This window comes from Ambystoma mexicanum, chromosome 6q, assembly GCF_040938575.1.
Source record: "Ambystoma mexicanum isolate Mex_15411 chromosome 6q, UKY_AmexF1_1, whole genome shotgun sequence".
Lineage (NCBI taxonomy): Eukaryota > Metazoa > Chordata > Amphibia > Caudata > Ambystomatidae > Ambystoma > Ambystoma mexicanum.
In genome coordinates, this window is record NC_090937.1 from 353455879 (window position 1) to 353469084 (window position 13206).

General features: G+C 55.1%; 1 protein-coding gene across 1 annotated transcript in view; it reads right to left on the reverse strand.

The window, feature by feature from the left end:
• LOC138516035 (protein NipSnap homolog 3A-like) overlaps positions 1-13206 on the reverse strand; it is a 178656-nt gene that overhangs the window by 21062 nt on the left and 144388 nt on the right. The window contains exon 4 of the mRNA XM_069630842.1: positions 3598-3747. Coding sequence (XP_069486943.1) covers positions 3598-3747 — 150 coding nt within the window. The remainder of the gene's footprint in view (positions 1-3597; positions 3748-13206) is intronic.

Below are 13206 nucleotides of genomic sequence, written 5' to 3' on the forward strand. Positions count from 1 at the left end.
ACTGGGGCAAAGGCAGAGGCCTGTGAACAAAGAGGAACTGAGATGAAGCAGAAGGCATGGGGTGTAGGAGGCAGTCATGGAATCGAGGAGAAGAAGGATTTTGACAAAGGAAGGGGGCTGGGACAAAGGAGCAGGACTGGGATAGAGTGGGAGGACTAGGAAAGATGATGAGGACTGGGGTGGAGGAGGAGAACAAGGACTTGGACAAATAAGGAAGAAATAGACTGGGACAAAGGAGGTGGGAAAGGACTAGACAAAGGAGAAGGCCATTGGCTTGGACAAAGGAGGAGAGCAAAGACTGGGATGAAGTACAAGTTGCAGGACAGAGAGAAACAAGAAGGAACTGGACAACATAGAAGTACTGTGAAAGGAAGGGTGACAGGGATGATGGAAAAGGGCTGGGATGAAGATGAAGCAAGAGAAAGACTGGGATAAAGGAGAAGGAATGGGACAAAGGAGAAGAAGGACTGGCACAAAGGAAAGTACTTGAATGAAGGAGAAAGACTAGGATGAAAGAAGAACTGGGAGGAAAGAGGAGCAGGGGGGCTGGACAAAGGAAAAGGCTTTGGTGAATGAAAATGACAGGGGCTAACAAAGTGGAAAGGATCTGCAGTGAAGGTGAAGGACTGAGAAGAAAAAGGACAAGGAGGACTAGGACAAAGGAGGACTAGGACAAAGGAGAAAGACTTGGAAAAAGGAGGATGACTGTGCCTCTTAAAATAAACACAGAGATCGGTTTGGGTCAGGTTAATTCAGGAGAATCTTTGTTTCACATGTAAGGAACTCATGCTGGCAACAGTAAAGACAGACAAGTGATCACAGTTCAAGGGTGTTTATTAAACTGTATAATGTGTGAGAAAACGCCTAATCTAACCCTAAATCTAAGATGGGACCAAGCTACAACCATCAAATAATAATAAAGCAGTCCAAGTGGCATCTGTCAAATAAAAGGGCCTATACAAAATAAAACTATTGCCAATCTTTACAACTAAGTTACAAAATAGTGTGGGATAATGTTCTCAAGAAAGGAAACAAATGTTCACCAAATTGTATGCGTGTCCGTCTGTATATATGCAAGAGGAATGCATGCATGTATTTGGTGGCAGGGAGCTGTATCGTGGAAGTTGTTTATTGTGACAATCCTGTCGTATTTTGTTGTGCAACATGATCCAAGTGCTACCATAAAGGGAATTCTAGATTGCAGCTGGAGCTTCATGAAAGTGATTTACAGTGACCATGCTGGCATAGATTGTGACTGCAGCTTCATGATCTACAGTAACCATACTGGCATAGATTTGTTGTTGTATTTTCATGGACATATTTTGCAGTTATCACATTGGCAATGTTTAAGGCTGCAGTTTCATGAAAATGATTTAAAGTCGCCATAATTGCACAGATTGTGGCCACAACATCAAAGTGATTTACACTGAGAATTTGGACATATATCATGGGCACAGCTGCATGAAGGTGGCTTACAATGGCAATGCTGGCAGATGTTGTTGCATCATGAAAATGTTGTCAAATGTTCCAGTGTACTGTTGATCACATAGCATCGACTGAATGTTTTCATGCGTTACCCTACAGGACCAATTGAAAATTGTATGTTTTTCTACCCCATTTTTCTCGACCACTGTGTCGTTAAAGGCACCATTTCAACACTTCATTTTACAAATATTCTTGGGGGAGAAACCCCTAAAGCCACCTACATTAGTTAGAGGTCACCCACTACTCTTGGTCACTCAGACTGCTGCCACTGACCATGAAACATTTGCAAGGCCAGTGCCCCTCGGCAGCAGCCATCCCCCCCCAGCACTAATAGTTGCCTCTGGCACTTAAATTCATGTTACTGGTTGCACACAGTGGTGGCTGATGTGCTTGGGCTGGGCACCAAGGGCCAGATACCGTTCCCTTTCTTTCTATATTATGTGAAAGATGTAAGTGTTCAATAAAAAACATACATCCTTCACCTAGTGCCATTCACCCCTTTGGCAGAATAATCATCATGGTTGTTCCAATTACATGGTTACCCAGACAGGCCCCTGAATTTTGTGCTACACCACTGAGGCGAATTTTGTTCCTGTCCTGTCACATTTGCTAGATTTATTTATTTATTTATTTGGTGGTTTGCACCATGCTCATTGCAATCATTCAATCGCTGCAGAGTGCAATGCAGTAAGGCAAAGGAGGGAGAAGTTGGTGGACATTCACAGCTGAGCCCAGGGGTGGTCTCCCATTTTCTGACAAAGGGGATGGTTTAAACATGGCATGGAGGAGTGAAAGGAAAGCGGGAAATAAGGAGAAGGTCACAGCTAAACATGGACTTCCTGGCTAAGGGAGTAAAGACCAGTTAAAGAAAGGGAAGGGAATCAGAGGACGTTAACTATGTTCAAAATCAAGGCTGATCCTTAAGATAAGGTTGGTAACAGTTATCCACACCAAGTCTTGGTGAGCCAAAGGTGAACATTTTTCACTAGCAAAATCCATTTAACCATATGGCAAAGGCAGGTCCCACACTTTTTATCCATTTCCATATCACGACCACAGAGGTGTGAAGCTGTAGAACGTGTAGCGGAAACGCTTTGCAAAAATACCAGGAGTCCTCATGTCAATATCCACACAATAGTGCCTGGTGACTAGAATGCCTGCACAGTGTCCCATTTAGCAGTCTTTCAGATCTCTAACCAAGAGGTGGTCCTGATAAAGGCAGATATAGTTGCCTTTAATTAAGTGAGATGGGTCAGTAAGCCTGATAAAACAAACTATGCAGACTGCTGATAACAAAAACAATGCAACATGCAATCAGCCTATACAAAGAAGACTTAGATAGTACTTTTCGCAAACACAAATTGTCTCATTCATACATAATCACTTAACCTGTGATCCTTCTGTTGTCGGATAAATGCCCACCACTTTACAGTGGGTCAGAACATGTTCTCATACATCTAAATGTGATGCAATTTGATAAAGGTACAGTAAAAGAATGCAAAAATTAGTGCCTGATGTAGAACGTTATCCTTGTAATGCTCTCACTAACTGCTGGTAATTGCCCACAACTCCAATAATGCTTTTGGCTATATTCCCAATCTGCATCTGCTCGGGGTGTCACCTTGAGTCAAGGCCGTCCACCCTCACCGGCTCGGTCTCTCCCAACTGTGGCCTCTGCTTTGCTCTTCTGTTTCAGTGAACCGCCTTCCCCTCCCCTTCAATTCACTTGCCACTGTGCTGTTTCTGTTGGCAGCCATCTTGAATTTGTCCTCCTTTAAGCACCCTTTTTTGATTTTGCACAGTGCAAACATGAAATTGAAGGGGCAGATTTGAAACCCGGCCTTGTGGCCAGGCTCTAATAGCATTCGCACATTCGGGGGACAGCAGCAATGTGTTTTAATTGGACCCTTGCAGACAGGAACTACTTGACTTGAACAAAGTAAAGTAGGACTTTTATGAAGATGATCAATGAAGAAGAGTATTTGAACATTTATTTACCTGCTATCCTTGAGTTGAAATATGCAATTTTATTTTTTACGTAAACCACCTTGCATCACATTACTGAATTAAGAAGAGGATGTGGTCAAGAGTACATCTGAATGAAATCATTACCTTTATTTAGCAATCCATATTCGGTGTGAAAGACTCCCATCAGCTTGGTGTAGCCAGTACGCGCATGGGAAGTAATGGCTGCTTTGAAGGCCTCACCCCAAAGTGCTGGACCACCAGTCTTCATCTGGAAGCTGACCAATTCATAGACACCTGGAAGAGAAACGTTAAAAAATAACCTGCTCCATTACTTAACTATCATGTCCCATGAAAATACCCCATCAAATAGTCAAAGGCAATCTTTGAAACTCAATGGTATGCGAACATACTTTAAAAACTCAGTGAAGAAATGTCTAGCAAGTCCTGCACTCTGATCCTATGCTGTGTCCAAAAACAATCTCATGGTGTCAAACCATTAATTGATGAATATATCAGCCCCAGTCTATTCAATTTTGTACAAACTTCCCACTTGACCCCCACCACCCCCAAGTAACTAACTCTTGTTGGTCCTCATTCAGAGTTTGGCAGTGTTCTCGTGGTATCTACGGCCAAATTAGGAGTGGCGGCACGGTGGTGCTGATGCCTATTTTTCTAATATGAAAGACTCCATTATGTATTTGACAGATTTGCCATGGGCGGTAATTCACCTGTGGTAAACCTGCCACTTAATGCTGATGAAGTGGAGGATTTTCCTCAAGCATCCTGGTCAAACCCCTCGTTTGGTAGTGCAGTCAAAATGGAAGAAATTCAGTTACTGGCAAAAAGAATTGTCACACTTTTTTTCACTGCACTCCCAAACCTCTAATGAGGCCAATAAAAAGGGCTGTCAGGTATAGATGGTCACGTTGAAAACTAAACAAAACACTGATATTATATGGTGTGAAGTTATACAAACTGACGGTGAAGCACACACAATTCGAAATTTCGCCTATTTTAACAATATTAATAGCATAACATGCAAAGGCCTGTTAATCTGACTTGCACAACACGGTTTATTGAAAAATATATTCTCAATAAAAAAACGACAGTCACCTTGCCAGTCGAGACCGCAACATCAGGTATTGGAATTTTTAAGTTCACAGAGATCAACAGCATTGATATGATCAAGGTACTGGCGACAATGAAACCCAAGACATGTGCAGAGAATATCATCCCGCCCAAAATAATATTGGACAACAAAATAATATTCGCCCCCACCTTGACAAAGATCATTAACGCCTCTTTCAGAGACCAGAAAGTTCCCGATGCCATCAAAAAGGTCACAGTCACCCCCCTGGTAAAAAAAAAAAACAATCTCGACCAACGGGACCCGAATAACCTTAGACCCATAACAAACTGCAACTTCATCCTCAAAATCATGGATAGGATCGCCACCATGCAACTCCAGACCCATGTGGAGGAATCAAACTCCCTCCACCCACAACAGTCCGGCTTCCGCCCTGCCCACAGTACCGAGACAGCCATGTTAGACCTTCAGACCAAAATGCAAAATGCTCGGTATTATTGACAAGGGTAAGACAGGCCTTCTCATCCTACTTGACCTCAGTGCCGCATTCGACCTCCTCGACCACAACTTACTCCAGAATGCATTAAAAAAGTCCACCAACTGCTCTGATGAAGCCATCAGCTGGATTATGTCCTTTCTAAAAAACAGAATATCCAGTGTGCACTGGGGGGACAAGTTCTCCTTGGAAAAAGAAATCCTTTGTGGAGTTCCCCAAGGGGCTAGCATGTCACCACTGTGTTTAACCTCTACTTGAGGTACCTATGCCTTGTTCTCGACCATATCCACACCTATTTCACTAACTATGCTGATGATACGCAGCTTGTATTTGAACTAAGTGGCAACTATCAGAAAGACAGCAAGCAATTTACCACGATATATAACTACGTGGAGCAATGGATGGACTCCAATTGGATGTGCCTTAACGGGAAAAAAACGGAGCTCATGATTTTTGGCTCATCCTCTGCCCGAGCTAAGCTATCCCCATCTTACACATCCTTCCAGATCAAAGATACATCAATACCGGTCTTAGGCAAGGTTAAAACCCTCGGTATGCTGCTGGAAGCATCCTTGGGGGCGGATGCCCAAGCACAGTACATCAAAAACAACTGTGCCTACCACCTCCGACTAATAAAAGCCATCAGACCCTTTATATCAGAGGGTTACTGCGCGACAATAGCAAGAGCCACCATCTTGCCGTGCCTTGACTATGGCAATGCCTTAATCCTGGGTGCCTCCAAGCAGTGCCTACAAAGCTATCAAGTTGTACAGAACAACGCTGTAAGAATTGTCAAGTTTAAATCTAGAACAGAGCATATCAGCAACTCCAGAAGGGAGCTTCACTGGCTGAAAATTGAAGATTGGGTGCACTTTAAGACCTTAACCATCGTTCACAGATGCATCCACGGAAAGGCACCAAAGTACTTAAAACGAGGATCAAACCATACGTTCCAAATAGAGCACTGAGATCGTCCCAACTCGGCAAAATTGCAACGGCCCCACACAAACTCAAAAGCGGCCTGGGCAGAGCCTTTCCGACTCTTGCTGCTAGTCTCTGGAACAACCTTCCGGACCATCTAAGATTGGAAACCAACTATACCCGCTTTCGAAAAAATGGTAAAAACCCCCCTCTTCAAATAAACCGCCACTCATTCTACTCCCAGTCAGAGTAATCTTATGTGATCGTCCCGTCCTATCCGTCCTATCACCATCTGTCTGTCTTTCGTGTTCTTGTCTCTGCGCCCCGAGGCTCGCGAGCTACCGGTGCAATATAAATATCAAATAAATAAATAAATAAATAAATAAATAAATAAATAAATAAATAAATAAATAGAAAAATATATTCTCAATATGTTCAAACGTCAGAGTTTGTTAACTTTACCCTACACAGGAAGTACAATTGTTTTGTCACATTTTGTTGTGTTTCTTGTCTTCAAAGCACTTTTGGATGTTGGAATACACTTGACATGATTACAAAACTCAATACCAATTATAAGTAACTTTGCAAAACACAATGAGGCAGGCATGGTATGCCAAAAGATCAATGTAGGAGTTAAAACCATTGAGATGTGCGTTTAAAACAAAACATTTTACACGTATGTTTGTGTTTCTGGTTCACATTAATCCTTGCACGTTTTATTGCAAGTAAAATGACAAATAGATACAATCCTTATTTAACAATTAATTCTACATCCTTAATTCAGAACTGAAAAACAGTTTGTGTTAAAAGTAATAATTTAAAACATACAAAATTCAACTAGTGCAAATTATCAAGGACACTGGAATACCGAAAAACAACCTAGGCAAAAAAGCTTTAGTATTCATATAATCCATTTTATTTACAAGCAGTTTGTTTCTTATACGCTTAGGAAACATACATTCATAAATGAATTATTTTCGTGTATTTATATAGTTATTTTGCAAAAATGACATTCACAACATTTATGGTAAACCCTATTCTTTTCAGGAGGTTCGACATTAAGGGGGTAATTCATAGAATTCAGCGCACAAGTGGCGCACGCGGCTGGCGCACAGTGTGCGCGTGCGAATCCCTGCGCCAGCCGCGTGCGCTAAAATACATTTCCGCGCACAGCGTATTCATGGATTCCAGCCACCAAAACCAGCCGTGGCGCACAGTGGCGCACCGACCCTGCAGCAGCGCCAGTTACGCCCCCAAGAACGCCTCTCGCGCAGGGAAAAGCCATCAATATACCCAATCCAGCGCAAAGGGCTGCGCTAACCCTGTACCAGCACGGCAAGCGGGCTACGTGTATCACTGGGGTGCGCGGGAAGTACCTCACGCGATTGGCCCCGTGCGACCAGGGTACGCGTATTTCAGGGGTGCGCGGGAAGTTCCACACGCGATTGGGCCCGTGTGAACAGGGCACGCGTATCTCAGGGGTGCGCGGGAAGTGCCACACGCGATTTCAGCAGGGTACGTGTATTTCAGGGGTGCGCATGAATTTCCACACGCGATTGGGCCCGTGCGAACAGGGCACGCGTATCTCAGGGGTGCGCGGGAAGTGCCACACGCGATTTCAGCAGGGTACGTGTATTTCAGGGGTGCGTGGGAATTTCCACACGTGATTGGGGGTACGATTATCTCAGGGGTGCGCAGGAAGTGCCACACGCAATTTCAGCAGGGTACGTGTATTTCAGGGGTGCGCGGGAAATTCCACACGCGATTTCATCATGGTACGTGTATTTTGGGGTGCGGGGGAAGTTTCACACGCGACATCAGCAGGGCACGTGTATTTCAGGGGTGCGCGGGAAGTTCCACACGCGATCTCATCAGGGTACGTGTATTTCGTGGTGCGGGGGAAGTTTCACACGCGATTGGGCCCATGCGAGCAGGGTACGCGCATTTCAGGGATGGGCGGGAAGTTCCACACGCGATTCCATCAGGGTACGTGTATTACAGGAGTGCGCGGGGAGCACCACACGTGAATTGCACGTGTGAGTCCCCCCAGGTGTTCCCTCTACACCCTCCACGGCCCCTGCAGGTGGCTCACACCACAGTGGCCTACCCTGCACATGTCCTGCAGGCACACCATCCACCATGGCCATGACCCCCAGCCAACCCACATGTCAACTTGCACTACTGCCCACCAACGCATGTCCCCCTGTACCCCCAGTCACCAGGGGCAGCCTCCACCAGGCCCCCACCCATGTCTCCGAGCACCCCCACCCCCCAGTCACCAGGGGCAGCCTCCACCAGGCCCCCACCCATGTCTCCCAGCACCCCCACCCCCCAGCCACCAGGGGCAGCCTCCACCAGGCCCCCACCCATGTCTCCCAGCACCCCCACCCCCCAGCAGTGCAGGGGCAGCCTCCACCAGGCCCCCACCCATGTCTCCCACCACCCCCACCCCCCAGCAACCAGGGGCAGCCTCCACCAGGCCCCCACCCATGTCTCCCACCACCCCCACCCCCCCAGCAGTGCAGGGGCAGCCTCCACCAGGCCCCCACCCATGTCTTCCACCACCCCCACCCCCCAGCACTGTGGGGCACCTGCCAGCAGGCCCCCACCCATGTCCAACTCATGTTCCCCACCACCCCCACCCCCCAGCACTGTGGGGCACCTGCCAGCAGGCCCCCACCCATGTCCAACTGATGTTCCCCAGCACCCCCACCCCCCAGCACTGTGGGGCACCTGCCAGCAGGCCCCCACCCATGTCCAACTCATGTTCCCCACCACCCCCACCCCCCAGCAGTGCAGGGGTACCCACCACCAGGCCCCCACCCATGTCTCCCATCACCCCCACCCCCCAGCCACCAGGGGCACCCACCACCAGGCCCCCACCCATGTCTCCCAGCACCCCCACCCCCCAGCAGTGCAGGGGCAGCCTCCACCAGGCCCCCACCCATGTCTCCCACCACCCCCACCCCCCCAGCAGTGCAGGGGCAGCCTCCACCAGGCCCCCACCCGTGTCTCCCACCACCCCCACCCCCCAGCCACCAGGGGCACCCACCACCAGGCCCCCACCCATGTCTCCCACCACCCCCACCCCCCAGCAGTGCAGGGGCAGCCTCCACCAGGCCCCCACCCATGTCTCCCAGCACCCCCACCCCCCAGCCACCAGGGGCAGCCTCCACCAGGCCCCCACCCATGTCTCCCACCACCCCCACCCCCCAGCACTGTGGGGCACCCACCACCAGGCCCCCACCCATGTCCAACTCATGTTCCCCAGCACCCCCACCCCCCAGCACTGTGGGGCAGCTGCCAGCAGGCCCCCACCTATGTCCAACTCATGTTCCCCACCACCCCCACCCCCAGCACTGTGGGGCACCTGCCAGCAGGCCCCCACCCATGTCCAACTCATGTTCCCCACCACCCCCACCCCCCAGCACTGTGGGGCACCTGCCAGCAGGCCCCCACCCATGTCTCCCAGCACCCCCACCCCCAACCTACCCTGCACATGTCCTGCAGGCACACCATCCACCATGGCCATGACCCCCAGCCAACCCACATGTCAACTTGCACTACTTGCAGGGGCAGCCTCCACCAGGCCCCCACCCATGTCTCCCACAACCCCCACCCCCCCAGTCACCAGGGGCAGCCTCCACCAGGCCCCCACCCATGTCTCCGAGCACCCCCACCCCCCAGTCACCAGGGGCAGCCTCCACCAGGCCCCCACCCATGTCTCCCAGCACCCCCACCCCCCAGCCACCAGGGGCAGCCTCCACCAGGCCCCCACCCATGTCTCCCAGCACCCCCACCCCCCAGCAGTGCAGGGGCAGCCTCCACCAGGCCCCCACCCATGTCTCCCACCACCCCCACCCCCCCAGCAGTGCAGGGGCAGCCTCCACCAGGCCCCCACCCATGTCTCCCACCACCCCCACCCCCCCAGCAGTGCAGGGGCAGCCTCCACCAGGCCCCCACCCATGTCTTCCACCACCCCCACCCCCCAGCACTGTGGGGCACCTGCCAGCAGGCCCCCACCCATGTCCAACTCATGTTCCCCACCACCCCCACCCCCCAGCACTGTGGGGCACCTGCCAGCAGGCCCCCACCCATGTCCAACTGATGTTCCCCAGCACCCCCACCCCCCAGCACTGTGGGGCACCTGCCAGCAGGCCCCCACCCATGTCCAACTCATGTTCCCCACCACCCCCACCCCCCAGCAGTGCAGGGGTACCCACCACCAGGCCCCCACCCATGTCTCCCATCACCCCCACCCCCCAGCCACCAGGGGCACCCACCACCAGGCCCCCACCCATGTCTCCCAGCACCCCCACCCCCCAGCAGTGCAGGGGCAGCCTCCACCAGGCCCCCACCCATGTCTCCCAGCACCCCCACCCCCCAGCCATCAGGGGCAGCCTCCACCATGCCCCCACCCATGTCTCCCACCACCCCCACCCCCCCGCACTGTGGGGCACCCACCACCAGGCCCCCACCCATGTCCAACTCATGTTCCCCAGCACCCCCACCCCCCAGCACTGTGGGGCACCTGCCAGCAGGCCCCCACCCATGTCCAACTCATGTTCCCCACCACCCAACACTGTGGGGCACCTGCCAGCAGGCCCCCACCCATGTCCAACTCATGTTCCCCACCACCCCCACCCCCCAGCACTGTGGGGCACCTGCCAGCAGGCCCCCACCCATGTCTCCCAGCACCCCCACCCCCCAGCCACCAGGGGCAGCCTCCACCAGGCCCCCACCCATGTCTCCCAGCACCCCCACTGCCCCAGCAGTGCAGGGGCAGCCTCCACCAGGCCCCCACCCATGTCTCCCACCACCCCCACCCCCCCAGTCACCAGGGGCAGCCTCCACCAGGCCCCCACCCATGTCTCCCAGCACCCCCACCCCCCAGCCACCAGGGGCAGCCTCCACCAGGCCCCCACCCATGTCTCCCAGCACCCCCACCCCCCCAGCAGTGCAGGGGCAGACTCCACCGGGCCCCCACCCATGTCTCCCACCACCCCCACCCCCCAGCCACCAGGGGCAGCCTCCACCAGGCCCCCACCCATGTCTCCCACCACCCCCACCCCCCCAGCAGTGCAGGGGCAGCCTCCACCAGGCCCCCACCCATGTCTCCCACCACCCCCACCCCCCAGCCACCAGGGGCACCCACCACCAGGCCCCCACCCATGTCTCCCACCACCCCCACCCCCCAGCAGTGCAGGGGCAGCCTCCATCAGGCCCCCACCCATGTCTCCCAGCACCCCCACCCCCCAGGGGCAGCCTCCACCAGGCCCCCACCCATGTCTCCCACCACCCCCACCCCCCAGCACTGTGGGGCACCCACCACCAGGCCCCCACCCATGTCCAACTCATGTTCCCCAGCACCCCCACCCCCCAGCACTGTGGGGCAGCTGCCAGCAGGCCCCCACCTATGTCCAACTCATGTTCCCCACCACCCCCACCCCCAGCACTGTGGGGCACCTGCCAGCAGGCCCCCACCCATGTCCAACTCATGTTCCCCACCACCCCCACCCCCCAGCACTGTGGGGCACCTGCCAGCAGGCCCCCACCCATGTCTCCCAGCACCCCCACCCCCAGCCACCAGGGGCAGCCTCCACCAGGCCCCCACCCATGTCTCCCACCACCCCCACCCCCCAGCAGTGCAGGGGCAGCCTCCACCAGGCCCCCACCCATGTCTCCCAGCACCCCCACCCCCCCAGCAGTGCAGGGGCAGCCTCCACCAGGCCCCCTCCCATGTCTCCCACCACCCCCATCCCCCAGTCACCAGGGGCAGCCTCCACCAGGCCCCCACCCATGTCTCCCAGCAACCCCACCCCCCAGCCACCAGGGGCAGCCTCCACCAGGCCCCCACCCCATGTCTCCCAGCACCCCCACCCCCCAGCAGTGCAGGGGCAGCCTCCACCAGGCCCCCACCCATGTCTCCCACCACCCCCACCCCCCAGCCACCAGGGGCAGCCTCCACCAGGCCCCCACCCATGTCTCCCACCACCCCCACCCCCCCAGCACTGTGGGGCACCTGCCAGCAGGCCCCCACCCATGTCCAACTCATGTTCCCCACCACCCCCACCCCCCAGCACTGTGGGGCACCTGCCAGCAGGCCCCCACCCATGTCCAACTCATGTTCCCCCGCACCCCCAGCACTGTGGGGCACCTGCCAGCAGGCCCCCACCCATGTCCAACTCATGTTCCCCACCACCCCCACCCCCCAGCAGTGCAGGGGCACCCACCACCAGGCCCCCACCCATGTCTCCCACCACCCCCACCCCCCCCAGCCACCAGGGGCACCCACCACCAGGCCCCCACCCATGTCTCCCAGCACCCCCACCCCCCAGTCACCAGGGGCAGCCTCCACCAGGCCCCCACCCATGTCTCCCAGCACCCCCACCCCCCAGCCACCAGGGGCAGCCTCCACCAGGCCCCCACCCATGTCTCCCAGCACCCCCACCCCCCAGCAGTGCAGGGGCAGCCTCCACCAGGCCCCCACCCATGTCTGCCACCACCCCCACCCCCCCAGCCACCAGGGGCAGCCTCCACCAGGCCCCCACCCATGTCTCCCACCACCCCCACCCCCAGCCACCAGGGGCAGCCTCCACCAGGCCCCCACCCATGTCTCCCACCACCCCCACCCCCCCGGCAGTGCAGGGGCAGCCTCCACCAGGCCCCCACCCATGTCTCCCAGCACCCCCACACCCCCAGCAGTGCAGGGGCAGCCTCCACCAGGCCCCCTTCCATGTCTCCCACCACCCCCACCCCCCAGTCACCAGGGGCAGCCTCCACCAGGCCCCCACCCATGTCTCCCAGCAACCCCACCCCCCAGCCACCAGGGGCAGCCTCCACCAGGCCCCCACCCATGTCTCCCAGCACCCCCACCCCCCAGCAGTGCAGGGGCAGCCTCTACCAGGCCCCCACCCATGTCTCCCACCACCCCCACCCCCCAGCCACCAGGGGCAGCCTCCACCAGGCCCCCACCCATGTCTCCCACCACCCCCACCCCCCCAGCAGTGCAGGGGCAGCCTCTACCAGGCCCCCACCCATGTCTCCCAGCACCCCCACCCCCCAGTCACCAGGGGCAGCCTCCACCAGGCCCCCACCCATGTCTCCCAGCACCCCCACCCCCCAGCCACCAGGGGCAGCCTCCACCAGGCCCCCACCCATGTCTCCCAGCACCCCCACCCCCCAGCAGTGCAGGGGCAGCCTCCACCAGGCCCCCACCCATGTCTGCCACCACCCCCACCCCCCCAGC